This window comes from Apus apus, chromosome 9 (genome assembly GCF_020740795.1).
Source record: "Apus apus isolate bApuApu2 chromosome 9, bApuApu2.pri.cur, whole genome shotgun sequence".
NCBI classification, from domain to species: Eukaryota; Metazoa; Chordata; class Aves; order Apodiformes; family Apodidae; genus Apus; species Apus apus.
Genome location: NC_067290.1, coordinates 6,873,682 through 6,899,331, shown reverse-complemented (window position 1 = coordinate 6,899,331; position 25,650 = coordinate 6,873,682). Strand labels below are relative to the sequence as shown.

General features: G+C 49.9%; 1 protein-coding gene across 2 annotated transcripts in view; it reads right to left on the bottom strand.

Annotated features, from left to right (window-relative positions):
• Positions 1-23,517, bottom strand: part of FAM107A (family with sequence similarity 107 member A) — a 31,040-nt gene extending 7,523 nt beyond the window's left edge. The window contains exons 1-3 of one of the 2 annotated variants that reach the window (XM_051627667.1): positions 23,167-23,517; positions 10,780-10,843; positions 1,014-1,188 (exon numbers count right to left, since the gene is read on the bottom strand). In XM_051627667.1, the coding sequence (XP_051483627.1) occupies positions 1,014-1,188; positions 10,780-10,843; positions 23,167-23,190 (263 nt within the window). In that variant the 5' untranslated portion in view covers positions 23,191-23,517. Of the gene's footprint in view, positions 1-1,013; positions 1,189-9,327; positions 9,888-10,779; positions 10,844-23,166 lie in introns of those variants that run through there. The other variant, XM_051627668.1, reaches the window with a different exon arrangement.
• Positions 23,518-25,650: the final 2,133 nt, after the last annotated feature.

Sequence of the window (25,650 nt, the reverse complement as noted above, 5' to 3'; positions counted from 1 at the left end):
GGGAAAATTAAATCAAACCCAAGCCCAGCCAGTGCCACTACTGATGAATGCACCCCACTTGCAGGCTTGATTTTTGGCTGAATTAATATTTGTGTCTTGTTCTTGTGGTGAGTGTAGTCCTTTTGATCAGAGGCTGTGCTCTTTTTAATTAAACTGCTGAAGTTCTCACATGACAGAATATTGCAGGGTTTTCAGAAAATGTAAATATAAAGCCAGAAGATTTCTTGCTGTGCCTAAAAGCCTCTAAACTGAATATACTTTTTTTGCACTGATATTCAGATGGTTGCTGCAAAGGAATGATGTGCTTATAGGTTCTTAGTCACCAGTGTCACCCTGATGTTGTATCTCTACCCCCAAAGAGTTAAACAGTGGTGATGGGGTAGGAGTTGTTCCTTGGAGAGCTGGTGGCAGAGAATTGTCCCTTCCCTGTGGTAGGAAGTCAGGATGGTGAATTTATCCTGCCTTTACCCTTTTGATTTTGAGAGAGATGCTGATTAGCCTTTTCCCTGTACAGATGATCTCAGCCAGATGTTCTCCCAGGTTTTAATGGCTCCATCCAGCCCACACTTCTCACTGCCTCTGGGTTGACCTTAAAGCACACAGGAATGCTGTACATTGCTGGGGACTTGGCAAGTCAGTGACAGAGATAGAAAATCCAGGACCAGGGAGAAAATGTGCATGGAGCAGTGAGGATGGGGCTGTAGGGTTGCCTTGCATCTTCTGGCTCTTGTGGCTTGAGGTGGGTGGAAATAGCCAACAGCTCTGGAAGGTGTGAGCTGATGCTTCAGGGTGGCAGAGCAGCAGGGGCTTTTCCGTCTGCTTTTGTTTTAAAAGAAACTGTCACCTCAGAGAAAACAGAAAAGGGCTACACCAAGTTTTATGCTGTTTCTGTTTGCAGGTGAAGGGATTTATCGTGCCCTTCTAACTCGAAGGCTGTCACTGACACTTGTGCCTCAGCTGCTGAGCTCTGATAGCTCGATCCTTCTCAGACCACCCTAGTGACCCCTTCTTACCTTTTGTGGTTCATCAGCAGCTCTCTGTGCAGCTCTTGGTGACTCTTTGAGGCTTTTACAGGATTTAGAAGCTTTTTAGGTTTGATGAGGTCTGGGTTTCCATCGATGTAGTCTGGGTGAGTCAGGATATTTCCACCATCTGGTTGTTCCCGCTGTATTTCAGTGTACATCGATGCTGAAAGAAAAGAGAGGTGTTTGCATGAGAAGTGTCATCCCTCTGTGGTGTGGGAACCTGCTGGAATTCTCCTCCCCTGGCCAAGACAGAGGAGAAGAGATGGTGCCTGCCCTGGCTGCTTAACACCAGTGTCAGTGTCTGTGTCCGTGTGCCTCCATGTGCTGGTTCAGGTTTTTTAGAGGATTTAAAAAATATTCCCTTTGCGTTGTTGATGAGACACATATTAATTAGATCACTTACATTCCTTGCCAGCCACTTGCTTCAGTGGCTGCAGCATTTAGTGCCAAGGATTAATTAATGCAAGATAGGTCTAACTAAAACTGGAAACAGCTGTGGATGTGGACTGTGCTGAGCTGCTGCTTTGCTCGTCCTGGTCAAAGCTGTTGGTCCCTTAGCACAAGGGGATGCTGTGGGATTTGAGGGACTTCTGAAACAGTGGCCTGAGGAAGTGCTGCTGTATCTGAAACCTCTTGTGAAGGAAAGATTTTGCAGATATCCTGCTGACCTAATAATCAGGATTGAGCCCAACACCAAGAAAAGCATCATTTGCCCATGCAGTATGGGATCATGCTGTAATAATTTGTCTGTTCTGGACCTAGGAACAAGAGCCCACTGTTTTGGAAATGATGGCAGCTTGGATTTCAGGCAAGCCACAGGGCATGTTAATTGTTGGTATTTTCAAGTGCTCCGTGTTTCTCCTTTATAAAAACTCCTATACAAAATGAGTGCAAAGCACAATTTATAAGACAAAATGCATGTGGTGAGCTGTGTCTTTAAATGTGGAGCACAGTGGGGCTGCCTGCAATTATTGAGTGTACGTTCTAATCAGGGGCTCAGAAAGAGCAATTTATTCCTGACTATTCACTTGAACAATTTGGAAGTTTACCAGTAAGAATAAAAAGTCCCAGGAAAGGGTGTAGGCAGCAAGTCTGTTAGTGTCTCCTTAGTACAGTATTTCTGGGGGCCTAGTGTGAAGATATATGGGTTGGTGGAGCAGCAAGGAAAACAGTTGTTCAGTAATGTTGCCTCTCATTGCAATCTCATGTACAAAAGGAATAAAACCCTTTTAAAAGAGAAATCAATTAAAAGAAAAAAAGGCAAGAGAAAGCAGGCTAGGTTATTCTTTCACAGTCAGTAAGTACTTATCAAATGTAAAGTGGATGGCAATCAAATAGAATTGTGTAAGGAATAATACTGCTGAAGAAATGATTCAATATCAAACAGCTTCTCATTCAATGTTAATGTGGTCAGTGCCCTGCTGCTTTGGGAACAAAGAAAACAAATCGGAGCTCATTACATGAGTGTAATTGGGGTGAATAGTTCGGTACATATTTAAAGGGCATTTGGAAGCTGGAACCAGTGATTTCTTGTATCAAATCGTTTTCCTCTAGGATCATGCATCACTGCTGGCAGGAGAGAAGGTGGCATGGTCTGATGTTTGATGGCAAGTGCCAGGCTGACTGACAACCCCTGTGGGGCTGGACTCCACAGGCTGAACCCAAGGGCTCAGGATTGCTGTCCAGAGAGATGCAGGGACTGAAGAACAGCCAAGGGTTAAGGCAGCACAATTTCATGGTTAGATGAAAGCCAGGTTTTGAACAATGAGAAAACATGTCAGGTTTTCACAGGGGTAAAATTGCTTTGTTTGTGTTGTTTTTTTTTTTCCTACTTCTTCCCTTTTTGGGTCTTTTCACAGAAGAGGCAGACAAAAGACAAAGAAGGAAGGTACAAAAGCAAAGGTTTGTTTTGGTATGAATGAAATGGACAAGCTCCCATTTTAAATGGCAAAGCAATGTCTTCATTCTTCAAACAAAAAAGTCTCTTCCTGGAGTAATATAAGTAAAATGCCAGATGTTTTAAATGGAAATGCTGCTTTTGGACAGCTGTACTAACAGACTAGCCTCAGTGTCTCTGTCATCCTGTTGCCCTTTTCGCACTGTTCCTCTGCCATCTTCCACAGCAGAGCTGCCTCCAGTGCCAGTGATGCCCAGTGATGCTTGTGTGCAGGGTACCACATCCTGCTGCATGGCAGGAGAAGGGCTGGAGTGGATTGATCCTGGATTCATCCCTCTTAAATCTGCCTGTTGTACTCTGCCAGGGAATAATGCAGAGAGCCATGACCATGGAAGGATTATGTAGCCAGCCAAGCCTGAAGGACCAACCTGGATGCTGTAAAAGGCTGTAACTGAAGTGACTTTGGTGGGTTCTTTCTATACCAAGTAGCTCTCGGACCCTGCTGCTGAGCTGCACTAACTCTTGGAGCACTGATGCAGCAGTATTACTTAGAAAGGACTGATTTCCCCCTGCATCCATGATGATGGATTTCCTTTTGCAACTCAGGAGTGGGAGACTCTTCTTCCCTACCTCCAAAATGCAGATCATGGGAGATTTGCTTGGGACAGGCTGTCCCCACATCCACACAGGGTTAATGCCTAGCAACATACAATGCATCTCATGGTGACATCCAGCCCTTCAGCTTAGTCTTGTGGTGTTTCCACCCCCAGACACGCAGGATGATCCTCCCTTTGAGGAGACCCTCTGCTGGTGGAGTATTTTGGGGCAGCACTGCAGTGAACCTGGAGGTTTTGAATTGGCCAATGTGGTTATTTCCAGACCACAGCAACCTGATGTTGCATGGCTGAGGCTTACAAAGAAGCAGCCATTGATCTTTACTGAAGGTAGATGGGGAACTTTTCCTTGAAACTAGTAGAAATGGAGAAAATACTGGGAAGGAAGGAATGGGAGGAACTGAAACAGATTGGAAGCATTTCTGGCCAGGGCTGTCAAACCAGCAGGCAAAAGTCCTCACAATGAGTGCAATTTGCTTGAACAATACTGAGGGGGCCAGGACACAGCAGGTAGCTCTAAGCTTGGTTTTCACTGTGTTGGAAGTGTCTAGAAGTGGGCAGACACCCATCTTAAGGGTCTGGCTTCCAGTAGGTGTCTGTAGTGCTGTCTCAGGGATGAAGTCAAAGCCCTGACCTTGTCCTTGACCAGGACTGGAAGGAGCCTTGAACCTCACTGCAAGAACAGTGCTTTAAACCTTCAGAAGACCTTAGTCTGGAACAATTCAAGGAGTGTCTTCATTTGCATTGAGCAGAAAAAGAAAAATGAGAACATAAAAATATTGGTGCACCTGAAGCACAGCTGGGGGTTATGCTGGGAGTAAGGACGGAGCGTCTTTTCTCCTGCAGGTTGGCAGATAGGGACCCAGTGCAAAATGTTTCATGTGGAGTAGATCTATCATCTTCAAGACCTGATGTAATTCATGTCCATGTACGGGAGGACAGACTGTGATCAGGCTGCTTTTTGTCATTATTTATAGTGCTGGAGGTGTAAATCAAGCCAGGTCTCTGCAGTGGATTTACAGCAGGATGTCTGTTTTTGCATGATTCAGCTGTAGATCAATGAACAAGGCTCTGCTCTGGCACCTCCTTGGCCACCATCATAAATCAGCAAAAGGTGTTAGACATTTTTATATTGTTCTTGGCAAGATATAAACAAAAAAATACATGTGCATTTTAATACCCTCTGCTGTACTCAAAGACAGTGTGACCTTTCAAAAAGATCAGTTTTGGAGTGTTGCTTATAAAAAGTTACCTGTGTTTGCTTCGATAGACTCAGTGTTTTACTTGCTTTTAAATATTTTCCCTTTCCTCATTTCTAAAAGCCTGGGGCTTTCTCAGAAAGTGAGGGTGACTTTTCTGTAGGTAAAAAGCAGGAGTGCCTGGATGAGGAGGCCAAGGCCACTGGCAGATACTTGAATGTCATGCGTGGTGTATCTCTGCTCCCAACTGCAGTTGTGAGTTGAGCTCCCAGTCTTTGTCCGTTTTCTAAGAGACCTCAAATATTCAGCATCTTCAGGATGGTCCAGAGACCAGCCACCCCACTGCCTCAGGCTGTGGGACTGGCTAGAGGAGAAAAATGACATTTTAATCTTGGTCTGTTCTGAACTAAAACACAGCCCAAATTCCTGCTCAGACCACCTGGAAATGCATATAAATCCCCTAGCTCTTGGGAGACTTGTGATAAAATCGTGAGTCTGCAATCCTGTCCCAAGTGGTTTCCACTTCTGATTGTGCTCTGTCCCAGTCTTTTGAGGAACAGGATATTGGGCAGTTTTGAAGTGATGTTAAATGCCTTTGAAAACCTAAATATTGCAACTAATATGGAAGCTGTAAAATGCAGTGTCCTGCTTGGGGTGCTGAGTGGCTTTTGTGCAGCTCAGGGAGAAAGGTTTTAACCTGCTCCTAGAGAGGAGGAGGACTAGCTTATGTCCAGGGACAGGCACGGGGCACAGGGGCTCAGCTGCAGCTGAGCTGCACTTCCCTTTGCTGCTGCTGCTGCCTTTTGGTTTTCCCTCACTCAGAGGACATGCTCTTCACAGAGCATTTATTTAGGATTAAGTGACTTGTCTCTCTGCTATGGCTTGCCCTGTGAGCCCCTCTGCTTCAAGACTGTGTGCTGCTCCCCATGCTGCTGCTGGAAGTCTGCTTCATTGTCCTGTCGGGATGGAAATAATCCCCAGGAATGTTAAGGGGATTAACGGCCCTGGAAAGGGCAGGTAACCCGAGGGGTGCAGCTCTGTTTACAGCTGCCTGCCTGGCTCCAGTTGTTCTTCACAAGGGGAAAAACAAAAGAGATTGAAAAAAAAATTAATCCATAGCTGTTGGGTTTGGAAAGCTGCAGGGTGGAGGTCTGGGCTCCTACCCAACACCTCTCAACTTCTGACTGTAGGATATTGCAGGTTGTAGCACAATCTCAGTGTTTGGCTGCTTTTTGCAGATTTTCATGTGAAATTCCTCCTTTGCCCTTGAATTTTGTTTTGCCAAACTTTCCTAGACATCCTGCCCCTCTGCAAACCTGCTTGCCCTTCCCTGTGTATTCCTTGGCCCTTTTCCACCCCAGATGCAAACCAAGATTCTCTGCTTTCAAGGCTGTGAACATCCCTGCTCCACATTGTGCTCTGCCCCCTGCAATGCTGCCCTGTTGGTTCTCAGCATCATGAACTCCCAAAGCTGCGGGTAATGTCTTCTGCAGCACAGGTCAGTGTTCAGCTTTTGCTGAAATCTAGAAAGCAAACATGGTTTGCAGTCTTTTATTTCTGCTGTCTATGTCATTGGAGAACTGATTTTCCAACTAGAGGGTCTCAGGAGCGTCAACAGGGACAGATGATGACCAAACTGTTCTTGTTGAAAATACTGTATGGAAAATGCTTTCTGAGCAGAGAATGGGCCTCTGTAAAATGCCATTCATATGAAAACAGGAAGAAGGCATATGAATGGAATCCAAGCTCAGAGAATATTGCTATTTGAAATTCTGTGAAGAAACCCTGTTACTTGTAGGAGGGATGAAACTGGACAAAAAACCTCAGGATGCCAAGGGTCAGGGCCTGGATCTGGGTTTGTAAAACCCCCTGCCCAAGGGACCATTTCCTGGGCAGGAATGATCACTTAAAACTATGGCTATGGAAAAGAACCTCTGGTTTTCTGGGTGCCTGGTGTTCATTCATGAATATGTAATTGTTAAGAAACCAACAGATTAGTGAAGAGCTGCTGAAAGAAGCTGCTCATACACAGCCTGCAAGTAAGGAGACTGCAAAACCAACACACTCAACCTGGGTCAGCAGAGCTAGTTTAGATCTATTTACACAAGAAACCTGAGCCTGGGAAATAATGTGAGTTTCTGACACATTTAACTGCAATCAAGGGGGCAACGTTCCCTTTTCTGGGCTATGGCCCCCATGGCATCTGCTCCCTGTGGAGCCCTTCTTTCTCCAGGGTGAGGGTGCAATCCCTCACACCCCTTCTTGGGGAGGCTGAGAGGAGCCTGTCCTTGCCCCCTGCAAGGGTTTGCATGTGCAGGTGGAGGTCCATGGGATCTTTAAACTAGCCTCAGTTCCTTTTAAGCACTGGTAGATGCACAATTCTACCTGTTATCTAGAAGGTAACTTTTTTTTTCTTTTAGAACATGAACTTTCAGTCAGTCCGTTTCCACTGTCTGAAGTGGAGCTGGAGTTTGGCTTTACAGCTTTGTGTAACAGCAAGAAGAGGTCATGCTATATGTTAAGTCCTACAAAGAATCAAGCCAAAAGTTTATACTTTGTTTTGGGCTCTGGAATTCAAGACATTTTATAATTTGCTTGATTTTCTTAACATTCATTAATTGTATTCTAGAAACACAGAGTAGCTGGGGTCAGCTTCATGGGGTAGGAAAAAACTCTCAGTCTCCATAAGCCCCAAAGCTTTGCGCGATGAGAGCAGATTTCGAGGTGTGTGACCCCATTAGGTAGAATTTTCTGATGGGAGGACAAGTGAAGTCAGGCACTTGCTTTTGAAAACCCCTTTCTGCATGGTCAGAAGGTTCAGGGCAGAGCAAGGCACCCAGGTGCTGGCTTTAGTGGGTGAGATATGGGTGCTGCCTGATGTGGTGGTGAGGCTTTGGGCTCACAGTGACTGGAAGCCCAATGGTAATCAAGCCTCTGCAGCTGAGCCTCAAAATGCACCTGAACACCCAAACTAATCCCTGTGTGGCTGTTACACAGCCCAGCACAGAACAAAATACCTGTAATTCCTTCACATTACCTTAATGGCTGTTGTGGCTTACTGCCCTGGTGATGGATGATGATGATGTTAATAATGATGATAATAGCAATAATATGGTGAGCTCAAAGATTGGCAGATGCTAATTGTTACCTTGCCTGGGTGAGATGGTACCAGTTCTCATCCTCACTGTGATTTTCCTCTCTGGTTCTCATACTGGTGGACCTGGCACACTAACCCTTGCTTGTCACCAGGCGACTGTATCGCTGATAAATGATACGTGTGCCCCGGAAAGGAGGCAAAGAGCCTTTGTCTTTTTTTAATCTATAGTTTTAAATAATTAAGCAAGGCTAATTCTGGTATTTATAATGCAATAGGGTGAATGTAACTCGATGTGGCCACTGTGTGAAGCAGTTCCCAGCTATGGAGTGGCTGCCTGGGGCAGCAGGCATGGATGTCCCAGATCCTCTCACCTTTGCTCAGCCCTGACATTCAGAAATAGACCCCATCAGATCACGGGGTAGGAAAGGGAAAGAAAAGTCTGATGGAAATATAAGCTGGGGCAGGGGGACATGGCCCTGCAGCTTCTGGCTGCACAGCCACATTCCTTCTTCTACCAGCACAGCCAGTGCTGCCCACCAGCATAGTCAGCCTCCCCAGTCCAACCAGTGCCCCCCAACACCATGAGCTGGGGGGCACCAGCTCATCCTGGGCTGCTCACATGCCACCAGCTGCAATCACCCCCAAATGTAAAGCACCTTGCGTGTCATCACAGTTGCCTGCTGAGCTTAGCACTCACGCACACACACATTTGGAAGACAGAAATCCCAGCAGGTTTGGGGCCAGCTGAGGTTTCTGGTGTGCAGAAGTTACTGGTATCCTGGTTTGTGTTGGCTAACGCTGTAAATGCTCATACAGTCAGGCAGCAGCAAGCTCCCCTCTGCCTGCAGGCAGGCAGGAATGGGTGTGTTGGTTAATCATTTAATTTAATTACCTTGGACTGTGATAAGCAAAGATAACAAGGCTGGGATCCTACTCTGTTAGCAGTCGCCAAGGGACGTCAGTCCTGTGCCTTCTGTGGGCAGCTTGTTTAGTTTTGTTAAGCAGTGACAGATGCTTTGCGGTCTTTCTTGGTAATCGCAAACTTACTTTTAATATCTCATCAAATGTTTGCTCTGTGACAGATGCGCATCAATCATTAATGAATGTTTTAAGGTAGATCAAAGGTATTTTGTTGAATACAGAGGAAATCCTCCCACGTGGATTTGCCTGGATTGTATTAGCAAGTGCCCCCTGTCCAGCCCATTGCCTCTCCAAAAGGGTCTGGAACATAATAGCATGGGTTTGCTTGGGGAGCTTCTGGTGGGGTACGGGTCCGTTTTGAAAAGCAGAAGGGCAGCTTTTCTACCAGCTACTGAAGTATTAAAGTAACATGATACCTCAAACAAAACTTAAAACAAGGTCCAAAGTCACCTGTGCATGAACGTGTACGCAGTGCAGACTGACCCCACGGGGGCTCAGCAGCCCACCCCCACAAGGCATAGCTGGCAGAGACACGTGGACCCCCCCGGGATAGCCTGGGGGGCCCTGGGCTTACCTGATTTCCGCAGCGAGGCCCTGGGAAGCCCGGGGAGCAGGTGCTGCCCTGTGCCCCACGACATGGAGCTGTGGGAGCTGAGGCTGCTGCTTCTGCCTGGCTACGCTCACGCCTGCCTCACTTTATGGCTGGGTCCAACGAAGCTGCCTGACGCCTGCCAGGTCTGTCCGGTGGGAGCGGGGACGGAGGGTCACACGGAGGTGGCTGCTGCACTGTTGCTCTAGCCACCCCACAGGGTCCCAGCTGAGGGCTGCAGCTTGGCTGGCAGCAGCTGGTGGCCTTGCCCGCTCCTTGATGCTGGTCCCAAAGGTCTCTCTACCAGCCTGAGAACTTGCTTCCTCTGCTCTTCGTTGCTGAGTGATGTTTTCTCAGGACAAAGGAACAAGCTAATTGTTTTTTCCTCCCAGAGCAAACAGCCCTGTGCACGCCCAGGTGCCCGAGCAGCCTGCCCAGCACGGCTGCTGCTGGTGGAGGGGTCTTGTCCCTGCTCCACAGAGGACGATCCCTCCTAAGTGTGCCTTAACCATGCTCCTGGAGAAATCAGATCGCCCCAGAGGAAGCCACACGCCCACTCTCTTTAGCAACCACTGCAACAGCCAAGCCCGGCACCAGGGCAACCGCTCGAGTTATCGTGATTATTCCCCAGCCTGTTGCAACACCCCTCATCTACCAACTGCTGCTCAGTCCTAGGGGAGAAACTGCTGCATCCTGTGGGGAAGGACTGTTGGAGGGGGAAGCAGCCCCTGCACGGGGCCATAGACACCCTGGTGGCACCAAGTCTGTGTGACACTACTGCATTGCTGCCCCAGGCTCCCACTGCTCCAGGTTTCATCCTGCTGAGATGAAACCCCTGCCTGGCTTGGGCCCCTTGTCCCCATCCTCATTGGGGCTGGAGGTACTATATTGGCCATCTCTGAATTTCCATTGCCTGGCAAACCAGAGACTGCAAAGCTGGAGGAGCAGGAGTTAAACCACCCCAGCAGCTCTTGGTTCTTAGGTGGGTGTTTTGCTCAGGTCCAGCTCTGCTAAGGTTGCCCTGTGACAGCTTGCAGATGCCCAGCATTTTGGTCCCAGGAGGTGAGAATGCATGGAACTTCACCGTTTCCACCCAGAGGAAGGGGATAAAGGAATCTGGGGGCCATTACCATGGTGCCCAGCCACATCCACACACTATGGCACCCATGGGTGCATGCACTGGCATGGCCATGTCCTGGCCTGTTGCTCCTGTCTCTGTGAAGGGCTGGAGAAAGGGACCAGGGCTGCCATGGGTGTGGGGGTGCTTATTCACTTATTTTGAACTCTTCACATGTTGCTTCTCTGCACATTCCAGCATTTCTTGCCCCATCCCAGCCCTGTTTTCCAGCCAAGGGTTCAGCAGCACCAGGGGTGACCAGAAGTCTCCACTTGCCTCCCAGAGCCCTCCATGGGGCAGTGCTGGCCACTGGCACTCACCTGAGCTGCTGCTCCTGGGCTTCCCACTTCCACTGTGACACTTGCCCTGAAGGGAATATTCTTTCTGGAAAAAAAAGATGAGAGAAATGAGAAGGACTGTACAGGTATTGCTCTGTCACAGGAGATGAAAAGTAGGTTGAGTTGCTGGTCATTTGCTACTAGAGACTTTAAAAAAAAAAATATTATTGTTTTCAACCTCCTAACCAGGAGCTGTTAAATTTCATTGATGTGCAGCATCAGGTGCAGGAGATGAGAGGCAGGCTGGTCTGCATTCCCCTGTGTGTGGTGTGTGTCTGTGTGAGTGTGGTCAGCTCAGCCTGACCAGGCGTGGGTGAAACACAGGCAGGGTTTTGAAGGTCTCCCTTATGAGGAAAGGCTGAGGGAGCTGGGTCTCTTTAGTTTGGAGAAAAGGAGACTGAGGGGGGACCTCATCAATGTTTACAAATATGTAAAGGGTGAGTGTCAAGACGATGGAGTTAAGCTTTTTTCAGTGAAGACCAGTGATAGGACAAGGAGTAATGGATACAAGTTGGAGCATAGGAGGTTTAAGATGAATATCAGGAAAAATTTTTTTACTGTAAGAGTGACAGAGCACTGGAACAGGCTGCCCAGAGAGGTTGTGGAGTCTCCTTCGCTGGAGACATTCAAAACCCGCCTGGACGCCTTCCTGTGTGATGTACTCTAGGTGACCCTGCTCTGGCAGGGGGGTTGGACTAGATGATCTTTCGAGGTCCCTTCCAACCCCTAGGATTCTATGATTCTATGATTCTATGATTCTAAGGTTTCCACAAAGCTTTTGCTCCTAGACCAAGGCTGTGGTGGAGGAGAGGGCTTTCAGTGGGGAGGCTTTGCAGTTTGTCTGCTCAAACTGCAACCTGCCTTGCAGCCCATGGGTGCCCTGTGAGTTTTTTGTGACCATCCAGATTTCCCTCACATCATACATTACTCTGGAGGTTGCTGCTCCTTTGCAAGATCCAAAACCCCACATTTGGCTCAATTTTGAGCTGAGGAATTGATGGATGCACATCTCTACTGCTCTCCTTGGATTTCCTTTGAACAGGCTTTAGGTTTGGGAGTTCACTGGAGATGTGTCAGAGGGGGAAAAGAGCAACAATTTAAACCTGCTTTGAGCTCCTGAGTAAGAGTGGTTATGGCTGGGAGCTGCAGGAGTGGAAAAGGGCTGTGATCCATCAGCACCTGCTTTCTGCTCAGTAAAACAAATTGGAAAAAGGCAAACTGTGTTTTCTGGAGATGTTTCTGTCTGAGATGCCCTAGTGCCTGACCAGCTGCACCTCTGTGGGGAAGTGGGTTTGTGGGGTGCTTAGGACCTCGCATCCTGAACCAAGGGACTTCCCATGGCAAAGCTGTTTTTCTAGGAGCTCCTTGCACAACGATTCTCTTTGCTATCTAAATCAGTAAGAATTGTAACCCTGTGCTCCCGAGTCCTTGGGATTAACAAAAAGCCTTTGTATTCCCCCTGAAGGTTTCTGTGTGAAGGCAGCTGATTGCAGGGTGATATTTATCTGGAGTGGCTCCTGTGGATGAGGAGTTGCGTCGTTCATCGACTGTCCCCGTGTTCCTTGTGAGTTGGCTTCGTGTTTCAGGAGAAGGTGAGATGGGGAGCTCATCCCAGCACCACTCATTGCATCTCCTGTGCCCTGCATGGGGGGTTTGCAGGCAGGGGTCTTGTTTGGAGGTGTCACCCCCAGAGAGCAAGCCCAGGGGACTCCCTGTGCCAGGAGCTGGCAGAAGAGCCAGGCATCTTGGCGTGGCTCTGGCATGTGTAGCCACAAGGGGCTTGTTTCTTGGGACCTGGACTCTGCTCTGCTGAGGCAGCGAAGAGGACTTTTCATTCATTGTGCAAGAAAAGAGAAATAAGGCTGAATGAGTACCTGGGATGTCCCTGATGGGTGGCTGCATGGTTAATTAATGAATGCCAGAAAGAGGAAGGTGGTTCTGTGGAAGCCCACAGCTGGGTCCTCATTAGTGGTGCTGAACATGAGATTGACTTATTAGTTGCTGAGCTACTCTGCTAGCAATGCTGGCTGCTAGCTGTCATTTCTCTAGCCAGTTGCTGTGGCACCTTGAGCTTTCTTGTGTGGACACATCTCCTGTGTATTAAAAAGTCCCAGACACGTCAAGTGAGCATCCAACACAAATCGTGGCTTTTCTGTGGCTGAGCAATGCAGCCAGCTGAGGGGAGTGCAAGGACAGGGAGATAATGCTGCTGCCAGACACGCTGCTGCCCGCCCAGCCGGAGCCTCGAGCTGAGTCACAGAGCAGGCAGCTCTGCCTGGCCCTGCCTGTATCTTTATGAAATCTCCAGTCTCTGCACTGGGCTGGCAGTGCAGTGTCATTGCCTGTCCTATCTTGGCTCCCCATCTGCAGACAGAATTCTGGCTCTGCTGAAGTCACTCAGGGCTGGGACTTGAAGGCAGACAGCGTTTCACCTCCTGCCGCAGGGAGGTCTCAAAGGCTGGTTAAACATTTCCTCTGCTGGGTTAATGCTAGACATTGGCTGAGGTGCTGCCTGCCATGGCAGGGACTGACCAGGCAAGCCCAGCCCTCTGTCCCACTCCCTGTCCCCCAGCACAAACTTCGTTCAATCCTGCTGTGACCAAAAAACTCATGTTGATTGCACTGTAGTGGTGGCCTTGGTGATGGTAAAGTCAAGTGCAGGGGACCTGTAGGGCTGGTCAGAGCTCTGCCTGGTACCTGATACCCTGTCACCTCGGTGGCATGGGGTGGCTGGAAATACACTCCTGCTAATCTTTGCTCAAGCCATTAGTGTGTTTGCAGAGCAGGATGGCTCCTCACACCTCCCTGGCTCACATGGGGGAGTAATTGATTGCCCAGGTGATAGAGACTTTTGCCTGCTCCCCATGGAACAGAGCAGGGGATGGGACTTTGTACCCAGCCCAGCTGGTCAGGGGTGTGGGTACTCCAGGATTCAGAGGGCTTCATTTGTCACAGTGAGGGCTCAGGCAGGGAGGGTGTAATTCAGTAAATGGGTGGAAAATGCCTGCTATTTCCCAAAACCTCCTATTTTCATGTGAAAAGCACTTCTGTGTGCAGTACAACTGCTTTTTGCCAGGAGTAGGAAGCAGTAATAAAATCTAGCCCCAGATGGTAACACTGTGCCCCTCTGCAGGTGTGCAGGACACATGCATGTGGTGGATGAAGGAGGAGCTGCCCCAAACCCACCCAGTGCTTCCATCGGGGGCACCAGCAGCCCGTCCACAGTGGTCCTGGCCAGGAAATTTCTCCAGCAAGATAGGGAGGATCCTGGAGACAGTACTGATGGGAGAAGGTACCATTTCCAGCCTGCAGGCCAGCTCTGCCTGTGATCCCCAGCCTGCTTCAACCATGCCAGCATCCACCTATTACGTTAGCTGGAATTAGCCTGGCTATTCAGTGGGGTTAAAGGCAAGGAAGCAGCATAAAGTATAAAAAGTAAGTGCTCTCATGTTGTGCTTTTACTGTTCTATGTTGCTCCCTAACATCCTGGGCATCATTATATCCCAGCAGGACCGCTCCTGGCCCTGACTTGGATGCACAGCAAAGAGCTCCTGCAGCACATGTCTGGAGGCAGTTTGGCAGGTGTAGGCTGCTTTGAACCACTGGCTCTGGGCAAGCATCCTCCTCCATGGCTCCTGGCATGGGGAGTGCAATGCTCCTCCTGCAGCTTAAAGCCAGCCTCTCTGTATCAACCATGAGCCAGTGTTACTTGTCCTACACCTGCATGCTCTAATATTTACTTTCTGAAAAATTGATAGCTGGTAATTTTGGACCATGTTTGTGCTTTGACGAAAGCGGTTTGGGAAATGAGCTGTGAGCACAGCAGGGCGTGAGCCACAGAAAGGGAGAGGAGAATGGCTTCAGGCAGGTCCAGATCAACACAGGTGCCATTAAGGTGCAGTATCGTAGCATCTAGATTGCACTACAGCCAAAGCCTGAGCTAATAAATTAGGCAAGAAATTGCTGCAAACAGATCACAGTGATAAAGAGGTATTAGAGTGGGCAAAATGCCACCCAGGCTGAGAACCGATGTGAGTCTCCTGCAGGCTTGGTTTTGGGAGGGAGGCACCATTAACAGGGTCAGAAGTTGCCCAACCTGTGTGGGAGTAGATGGGCTCAGAGAAAAGTACTTTGTCCGTAAGTTGCTGTAGCAGCTGCTGACATTGGTGTTCAGTGAATGGACTCATCTGTTGATTAAGATAGACTTATTGCTTAACCCAGAGGCTTTGAAAGAAGTTGTCAGGACCTGGTACAAGGCCTTGATGGTTGGCAGATGGAAACCAGCATTTCTGTGTGTGATGAAGCCACAAAACATGCCATTTAGAGGTTAGCCAAACTGTACTCTGCTACTGCTTCCAATTAGCCCCAAATACCCTCCTGCTGCTCCTGGTGCTCTGTGTGAAAGTGTATCTTACATGCTTCTGGATGCTGAGATAATGTCTAAGATGTTGCCTAAGTCTTCCATGTTATTCCTGAATTCTGGTCTCTCTGTGCTCATTTGCAGCAGCTGGGACTGATCCAGAACCCTCAGTGAAATCATCCACTGGAAGAAACTTTTGAGGATTAGTAAGACTTTTTTCCATCTGTGATGTCAATGCTCAAAAATCTGTCAGCTCAATTGTTTTGCTGCAAAATCTTGCCATGTGAGGTGTTGAGGCTTATTTGATTCAGCAAGCTGGTGCACATGTTTGCTGAGATGACACCAGTTTCTTGTTAAGGAGAAACACAGGGAGAATCAGCAGCATGTCCCAACACCTAATATCACTGTTAATTCCCTGCCAGCCTTGGCTGGAGGAAGTGCTGTGGTTTGGATTAATTTCTTGAGGGCTAGGAAAGGCAGTATAACACCCCCCTACCTCCTGAGCTGGCAGACTGGGCTCTGCCTTCCCGGTTAGCAGTCATGATGTAGCTGCTGTTAGGGCTGTTGTGAGAATCTGTGGGCCCCCCTCACTTGTGGGGTCAGAGCAGTGCTGGGTTTGTGAGAGTTACTCCCCAGCAGGGAGCTTGACCGTGCACATTCTTCTGCTCCCAGCTCATTATGTGACACTGTAATTTTGGCAGGTTGTGCAATCAGGACTGGCAGACATGCAGGAGTCAGTGTCCAGGCACATTCCAGTTCTCCTGAGCAAGCAGCTACTAAATCTGCTGCCCTTGTCATGGGAAGGGGTCTCAGCAGGGTCTCTGAACCACCACAGTGCCCAGGGCTTGCTCCAGTCCAGCCTGATTGCTCTGTGCCCACATCACTGCCACCCTTCTCCAGCTCTCCCCACACACCTGCCCAGTGGTGAGGAGGTTTTTCAAGCGAAGCTGAGAGCTTGTGTTACTCTTGGTCCCTGGCCACAACTATAGCTGATTTCACTATCGTATTGCAAAGGTCTCCAAGAAATATCAAATTATTGGTGTAACATTTCATTACCAGTCTTTCAACCTCTACAAGTCTGCAGTATTTCCTGGGCTGAAGTGGAGCTGAGGGTGGATGCTTGTGGCCACTCTCACAAGGGCAACCAGCAGCCTCAGGGTTCTTTTGACAACAGCAATTTATGCATTTAGGCTGGCAGAGAAAGGTTGGGCTCTGGGTCTGGTCAGGGGGCCAGGCTCACGTTCCTGCAGCTCCTGTGCTGCTCTCAGGGAGCACCAGCCAGGTGGCCACTTTGCTGCTTAGTCGAGTGGAAAATTGCAAATGTTTCGAATAGCACTTGCTGTTATTTTATTCATAAAGAAAATACAATTTGACACACATGAGTGCTGTCCTGACCTCTGCTTGTCTTTGTCATTAATGCCACTCCCCTCCCAAATCCTCATGGTGGTGAATGGCCCCAGAAGGCAAGCACAGCTCTCCTGTGGTCACGAAAGCTGCCAAATGGAGTCAGACTGCCCAGAAAAAAATGCAAAAAAAGAGAAGCTAAAGCAGGAAAGAAGCAGCATGGAAAGGGGACCTTGCCCAAATAGGCAGCCCCGGGGCAGGGACCCCCACTGAACTCCCTGCTGAAGCTGAGAAAATGCTGCTGCCCGGGGCCCCGCAGCGGGGGAGATGGAGTGCAACGCACCAGACCTCAGCTGAAAATTTCCTGCAGATTAACACAAGTAATAAGTGAGAGGGCTCAGCCCCACGGCAGCTGGTGTGCAAGGCTCGTTTGTCAGCATTCAAGTTGACTGTGAAGCCTGACATCCTGCTGCCAAGGGCACGGGGAGGCTCTCAGCAGCTCCCCAGCACAAACTGGAGCAGTTCATCCATGCATCGGTGCGGTGCTGATGGACTTGCTGTTCTCCAGTGGTCATGAGGAAACACTCACCTGCAGTTTAGTGCTTTTTAATCAGGTCCCTTGCAATGTGCAGAGCACAGAATGCTGCTGCATGCCAGGGCAAAGTAGAAGTCTTGCTCTTCTTTTCTGTTGGCAATACCTGCGTCGCCCACGCAATGTTGTTAGGAACAGTTTAGCTGTTGCTATGGATAAACCATTTTTTGCCTATCTCAGGAGCTTATTTTTGCCCTGTGCTGGAGGTGTGGTGCCACTGATGGTGTGAAAGATTGCTCCACTATTTCTGGGGATGCTGCTGACTGTATGAGAAGAGTATCAGTCACTGGCACAACAGGGCTCCAGCTGTTTTGGAGCAAATTGCTGTCATGCTGCAGAGAGACCATTAAGACACTCTAAAGTGCCTTGAAGAATGGCATTTTACAAATACAGATGCTTATGGAACATGAATAAAAGGGACAATATTTCTGTCTGGCGCTGTGCCATGCTGTCCTAAAGCCACCAGACTGCAGTGGCATCATTACTCCATTTCACAACTAGGGACTACCTCAGGGCCCAAGGATGTCAGAGAAGTCTGGTCTTCTGGCACTGCCTTGTTGTGCTCTTTACCTAGTCAGTGTCACTAGAGTTAGTCCTTGGCTTGGAAAAATGGGGTTTGTGAAAAATAAGGGCAGAAATGCCTTGACAGTCCCAGGCACTGCTGGTAGCACACTGGTAAAAGTGGGGTGGTCTGTTCCACATGGGCAGTGTGTGCCAGCTGGGTCCTGTGCAGGGGGAACCCCAAAGGGAAGAAGCCAAAGGGATGAGGTTTGGTTTTTGAGATGAGTTGCTACCTGCCAGGCTGCTTACCACTATGAGCTGTAAGTGGAGGAGGCAGCAGAGGACGAGGTGAAATGCCTGTTACTACAGGGTTCCTGAGAAGGCAGCAGGTGCCACTCCAGTCCCCCCAGAGCAGTGAAGCCTTTAATTGCTTTAATTTCATTTTTGAGGACCACTGAGCCATCCTAGGTGTGGCAGCTGCTGCATTTCCTATGCAGTGACCTTCCTGGTCTCCCCATGAGTGCATTGTGCACCTCCCTCAGCCTGAGCCCTCTTCCATGGCTCCCTTGAAGCCCTGGTTGCTGCAGGCAGTGGTGGCTGGTGCTGGCAGCCTCTGGCCTTCCTCCAGCACTTTCAGCCCTGGATCAAATCCCTGTATCACAGCTTATGCATGGACGGGTGAGATGTGCTCAACTGCCTTATTGGCACGGAGGCTGCATGTCCTGTACTTGTCTGCACACCCCTAAACTGCTTTGTGGCAAAGTCTGCTGTCTGGAGGGTGGGTGTGGGTATGATGGCAGCTGGTTTGGCACCCTGATGAAGGACACAAGGCATCAGCTGCTGATCCAGTGCAGCTGCAGAAGCAGCAATGCAGGTTGGGGGAGCCTTTAACTGGGGCATCTGTGTCCAAATCAGTTCTCTGTCTGCATTGAGCTCTCTCAGGGCCAAAATGTCAGCCTCTCTGGAGGCAGGGAGTGGTTTGCATTAGGTGTTGGAGCTGGTTTACTTGCACTGTCTGAGTACTTGGGATAAAGAGGTATGAAATTAAGCTGTGGTGTCTTTCCAAGAACTAGAGCAACCTGCTGTAATGAGTGTGGCTTATGAGGGCTGGGATGCTACAGCATTTTATTCTGCTTTCTTTGAAAGCTATGAAAGCCTGGAGCAGTGTTTCTGCTTAATCAAAGTCCCTAGATGTCATCACATGTGGATCTTGAAAGGGTTGAAGAAGAGGGAGGCAGGATAAAGTCACTATAGAGGGCTTTGCAGGTTTTGGGATCACTACTGGCCCAACTCTACTGCTCTGGGCTGTACTATGGCAGACAGGTGAGAGGACTTACAGGTGTTTACTGTCTCATGAGCCTGAGCAGTTATTATCTGGGTTTATGATATTTTTGCCCAGGAATGGACTTTTCATTAATGATCCCCTCATTCTCATCAGACACTTGTGACACTTCTGGTGTGCAAAGTCATCAGCTTTCATTCCTTTCCCTCTGAACAAAGGCTTATTGCAAGCAGCACACGGCAAACCGTTCTATCCCAGCAATGCAATGCGCCAGGAGACTGACCTGGTGTGGTTCCCCATTGCCATCTGATTTTTGGATTTGCTCCCAAGGCCAATGTCACCAAACAGCTGGTGGCATTCAGTGACTGTCAGTGGGGCTTGTCCTGCTCAAAGACCTTGGCATCCACAGCCCCTCTTGCTGAAAACAAGCCCTGGCCAGCGAGGGGGGACAGAGCAGGCAGGGTCCCTTGGAGGGCTCTTGTGCTGTCCAGGCACAAAGATGCTTTGAAAGAGCTGGCAGGGACACTGGCTACTGGCTTGCTGAAATAGGTGTCAAGGAGAGCCAGGAAAATCCCACTGTACCCACCAGTCTGCAGAGCAGGATGGGGCAGTGGTGTCCCAGGCCACTGCCTTGGAGGGCTGTGTCCCTAGAATGTCCTCTTTCTTGGGAGACGGGGCTGCTGGGCATGGAGCCTCTCCTGAGTGTCACAAGCTACTGCATCTCATACCTCTGTTTTCCTGTGGTTGAACTCTTCCATCCCATTCTGGGAGCAATTTGGGCCTTACTTCTCATCTAGTTTTTGAAGTGGTTTCAATTCCAGCTGCTGCTCGTGCACATTAGGTGAAGGGAAGATGTCGGTGTTGACAGGTCCCAGGGCTGCACTTATTTATTTGTTTGAGAGCCTCCTCCTGCTAACGAGGGGCAGAGCAAGAGAATTATTTCCCCTCCCACCTTTTGGCAGAGGAATTTTTTTAGACTTCTTATTTTGGAGCAGAAGTGTTGATTTTTGTAACCTTCACCTCTGTTATTGTGTGAATAACATCTGTGATCACTGGTGAGAAAACTCCATGAAGTGCAGTTAAGTGTGTTGATGGAGCAGACTGACAGAAGTCAAAGTTGGTCTGAAATAGGGCTGTGCTCCAGACCAGCCATGCTGGGATGGCTGGGGGCTTGGTGTGTGTCCCAGGCTACCTCCTTTATGCCCTGAAGAGCAGGGTAGATAAAAGACTAGAGAGTGTGTCCCATGTGTCTATGTGCCCCAGCAAGCACAGAGCTCACTTCTCTGCTGGTCCATGGAGATCCCCACACTGGTGGGGTAAGTTTTGTTTGTGGCAAAATCCCTTGGGTGGATTAAAATGTCTTGTGATGAGCTGCATCAGGGATGGGCAACATCAGCTGGCAGTAGGGAAAGAGCTCTGAGGGATGCAGAGGGAGAGCAGTGGCTGGTGATGAATGTGAAAGGGCAGTGCTGGGAGACGTGGCTCCATTTTAGGCTTTGATGGGGTTGCATACAGAGTGGATGGGAGGAAGCAGTGCTGCTGCATGGTCTTCCCAGTCTAGTCACTGCATGTGCAGCTCCCAGAAATGCTGATCCCATCCCTCTGCAAGGCTCACATGAAGGAGTTTTAAAGCTCTGGTTTTCAGCACACGCAGCCAGGTGCTGTGGTTTTCCTGACCGAGCAGAGTGTCTCTGTGGACGCTGGCGTGCTGCCTTGTGTTGTTTTATACCAGACACAGAGCAAAGCTCCCTGCTCAGCAGCAAGGCTAATCTCAGCTCATCTGACATTAGTGTAAACTGACACTCTTGTGAATTTGGGGACAAAAAACTTTCCCTGGGGAAACAGCCACTATGTAAACCCTGCCTTGAGAATCAGGGGATGAAAGTAGTGGAGCGGTGCGGGTGCCTGGAAACAACGCTCACAGATACCTGGGCTTCTGGAAGCATCTGCCCTGCACCCTGGGGAGCTGTGGCTGTGCTTGCGGGGTTGTTTGAAGGTGGTTTGTGTGGTTAGAGGGATGTTTGCTGCTTTCCTGTGCCTGGTGGGGCTGGTGCTGAGCAGAGCAGAGGAATCTCCCTCAGCTCTGGAGCACCCATGAACCAATCCCTGCTGAAGCCCTTGCCTTCATGGGGTATCCTGGCAGGGGACTGTGACCCGCTGGAGCCCTGCTGTCAGTTTGTACCCACAGGGCAGTGGTGGTACCAAAACATGTTTTTTTGGGAGCTGCTGCAGCCTTTGAAAGTAGAAATGTCCTTGGAGCCACGCTGGCAGCCTTTCCGGTCCCTTTTGTTGTGGAGCTGGGGATTGCCTTGCACTCCACAATCCACTACTGTAATCCCTTTGGAGAGCTGCTCTGGTCTAAGCTTCTAAGGGGTGCAGCTGAGACTGCTAATGCAGGCAGTGCTGGCGAGGGGTGCCAAGCCTTTCTGTGCTCCTGTGTGGGTCTCCTCTGGGATGTAGCTGATGGATGGGGTCGTACCTGGCAGAGCCCCTGGCCTGCCCTGTGCCCTGAGCTGAGCTGGTTCTATAAGGGCTGGGGGAAGGAGAGCTTACCTGGGCCCAACCTCATCCTTGGGCTGGAGCCCACTGTTCATGCCCACTCTGGAAATGCAGCAGTGGGAGCTGTCTCTTTTCCATTCCCCATCAGCTTCAGCCTAATGGTACAGCACTGACCCAGGAGCCACCACAGACGCCCCTGCTCAGTGCTAGCCATGTGGTGGCACAGGCTTTTGTCAGGCTGGGCAATGTTTTGGAAGGACGGAATGGGAGTGAAATCTCTGACCTTTTGGTGCCAGTGACAGCAGAACTGTTTCTGAGCTTTTTGGGGCTGCCAGCAAGGTCAGGGCGAGATGGAGTGACAGGAGAGACCAAGCCCCTGGGAGCGTTTCAAAGCCAGGCCACTCAGTGCCGGGCTGCAGTGGGATTGTGGTCTTTTGGAAAGAGAGAGCAATGGGGAGAGCCATCCAAAAGCTTTCTGGTCTGGGGGTTGAAGGGCCGGCATAGATCGCTTTGAATGCAGCAGGGCTGAACTGGGTGGTGCTTAGCCAAACCTGACCTTAACCAGCTTATTTCCCTGCTTGCAGTAATGCCTGTACAAATGTGCCAAGGCCTGAAGGTCACAGCCATGTGAGAAAAGGTTTGGGGATGAGCTGTGAGCAGAGTGTGACTCCTCCCAGGTGTGCCTCTACAGCCCCAAGCCCCAGGAAAGACTGTGGCTCCCTGGTGTGCCAGCATGACATTAACACCTTGGATGGGTGCTGGAGAAAGAGAAGGCTGGCTGGGAGCAGCACCTCCTGTACCTGGCACTGCTCTGATGGTTAGAAAAATAGGTGAAAGTTTGCTTGTCCCACATCAGCACCAATTTTCTTTCTGAGCATTGGTAATGCTGGCCAGTGGGTTGCTTTTATGCTTGTTTCTCCTGCAACAGTGTCTAGCTCTGATTTTGGAAGCCTAGTAGGTTTGCAAACTTCTGCAAGGTACCTGATTTGGTGGTGCCCACACTTCTGAAGCCCACAGACCATGTTCAGCTGAGCATGCAGTGTCCCTCCTGGAGCAAAGCATCACTGCTGCCCCCATTGAAATAGAGGTTACTGACCTAGTGTGGTGCACAAGTGCATTTCTATTAGAGCTGGGACACAAGCTCCAGAAGTCTAATACTGGATTTGGGCATCACAGCTCAACAGTGATGATGCATCTCTAGGCAATGATGTCATCAGACATGAAAACAAAATGACATCTAACATCATCCTCAGCACAGCCATCTCTAGCTGCCCCTGCAGAGCTCTGACTCCATTAAGCCCTATTTTGGAGCTGTCTGGGTGCTCTCCTTGGGGGATTCGGAGAAGAGGGAGATGCACATGGGCTCTGTGGGACCTGATGCAGCTCCTCCCCATCCCAGGAGGGAAATGGCAGCAGCTCACAGGCCAAGAAATACTTGGGGCTTGCTCTGCACCACATCTGTGGGAGACAGCCCACAACTCCTGGAAGTGCTCAGAGCAAACCTAATGTCTTTCCCCAGAAAGCCAAACTTTGTTCTAACGCAATGCTCTGATCCCCTCCTCGGTGTCCTGAAAGCCCCGCAGGCCCCCACGCTGAGCCCATCAGGTGGAATTACTTAATCCACCCCTGACGAGCGACACCCACACCCTGGAGCTGGTCCCTTCCCTCTAATCCCTCGTTACCATCAGCTGCTTTAGCACGCGCGGGGCAAAACAAGCACCACGTGAGCAGATGGTGCCTTCTCCATCGTCCCGCCACCGCTTCGGCACCCGAGCACAACCCCCCCGTTACCTTTTTCCCGTGAGCTGCCCCCATGGTCTGACGTGTTGGCTGTGCCCTGCTCAGCCCGGGTGTGGGACCGACCGGTTCCCTGTGCTGACGGGCCCCGTTATTCCCGGGGGGTTGTGCAGCCGTGCAGCTCCCAGCACCTCGGTGGCCGCTGCGGGAAGACACGAGCGAGATCCAGCCTGTCTGCAGTGGGGCCGGGCGGGAAAGCTTGCTTTTCCTCTCTTCTCCCAGCACGTGGAGAACTCATTTTCTTCATGCACCTAACGGCTGGCTCGCACCCAGGCTCTGCCCGGGCACAAAGGCAGCTTTCATGCTGCTGATGCCCGGTTTCTCAGCTGGGATCCGTATTTTGAGAGGCTGTGGAAGATTACAGTAATTGCACTTGACAGGGCAAGATGTCACAGGACGCGGATTCGTCCGGCTGTGGGGCCCCAGCACCCATCGATCCTTGCCTGTGGCATCCTTCCTAGCTCCTGCTTTGGTGCTTTGCTGAAATAAATCCATACCCCCCAAATAAGGCAGGATTATCCCTCTGTTACCCGCCTGCTTCCTGGTTCTTGGCTGTTGTTGTGGCACTGGATTTTGCAAACTTTGCTCTTGTGAATCCCCCAGGCTGCCTGGTTGCTGCTGGAGCCCACTGTGGGCCCCAGGTGAGCCCAGGTTACCTGGAGCTGCATCCTGAGAGGCAGGGCAAGTGAGTGTTTATGTTTGCTGAAGTCTCTGGGGGATGTTACACAGTGAAAACCAGCCAGGTAGGTGCCTGTATCTGCAATAATATAGCTTTTAAAATGCCAAGGCACAAAGCCCCCTCATTTGGGGGTTGCTGTCCCTGCACTCACCACCCTCATTAAAAAAATAGGCAAGTTAAGTTTGACTCCTCAAGCCATATTTACAGCCCTGCCTCCAAATTCAGGACTTTTGAAAAAGTCGGATTTATTTCTTGGGACATGGTGACTTCTACAGGAATGGCTCTTTAAAGCACTGATTATTAAGGTCCTTGCACTGGAGCTGCACTTTCAGCTCTTCTTGTTTATTGAAAATAGTGGTGTAACCACTCAGTGATAGACTCAGAGCTGGTTTTAACCATCTGTAGTGAGCTTAAAAAGAAATTTCCTTTATTTTGGCTTTCAACCAGATTTCTAATGTGCATTGCATGGGACTAGGAAGAGTTTCCTGCAGCTGAAAGGGGCTGGTTGTTTTCTGGGCTGTAGCTGATGCTGTGCACTGGTTTACCCCATGCAGCCACCTTTCCAGCTCTTAGGCTGTTTTCAGTTTGGCTTAGGAGAGAATCTAGATCCTTTGAGGGGGCTTAAAATAGTTGGCATATTTACGCTGGCAGAGCGGCAGGGCTGTGTGATGTGAGGGCTGTTGTGTCTGTAGTGTTATTTCTCGCTGCTGCCACGGGTAGGGATGATTCAGTGCTTGGGATTAACCACTGCTGTTGCGGCAGATTTAGCGATCAATTTATGGCACAGGCTTCCCTCGGTGTGGTCAGGTGTGCTTTAAAAGTGTGGGAGGATAAGCTGGGATAAAATACTACAGCTATTGGGGAATTCCTCCTTGATGGCTGGTTGGGGGTTTGGTTTCAGTTTTGCCTTTTGGGAGTTCTTACATGCATTATGCAATTTATTTCAGAGTTTTTCCTTGTTTAGGGAAAAACGGTTGCCTCGATGGGCGTGCTGGATTTTGGACCCAGGGTGTCATCCCTAAAGTGGGATGGCACAGGACAGACTGCGTCTCTTACTGGCCTTATCCTGCCAATGCTCCCCTGGGGTGACCTGTGGGCTCAGATGACGGATGTGACCTGCCTGTAGAAGCTCTGCTGGGGCAGACCCTGCCATGAGAGGCAGAAGAAGCTGTCCAGGGTTGCCTTGGGTTACCCTGCACAGCTCCAAGCTCTCCAGCAGAAATGCTCCACCCTCATGTTCTGCAAAACTGCGGGTCTGCTTTAAAAAAATGGAATCAACGCAGACGGAATCATAGGAAATTAAAGTCTGTGAATGATGCAAATTTGTCCCTGTCCATGATGGCAGATAAGGCCGGGCCATTGCTTAGGCAGCTTATCTGATCTCAGCCCTGTTCAGTCTGAGGGAGGGTTTGGGTGCAGCTGGTGCTTGGGTGAATGCACCCAGACATGAGCGGGGAGCAGAAGCACCCCCAGGACCTCCTCAACGTTGGGCAGCAGCATGGGAACCACCCTGGAGGGAGTTCTGTAGGCTCTGCTGGCCGTCTTTGGGCAGATCTCTCCTCTCCCGGTGGAGTCAGCCAGCCCGTTGTACGGGTACAGCTCCCGGAGCAAAGCGGGTGTGCGGGTGCTGAAAGCAAAGCACCAGCCCGGGTGGGTTGGATCACTCCAGGCTGATGCTGGCTCCCGCTCTCACGGTAAAAGGCTCCCACCTATTGGTTATGCTGCACAACTTCAGCCGAAAAGTTATTTCTCTGCCTGAGAGACTTGCGCATCCAATCCCTCCGTCTTTGCTGGGCAAA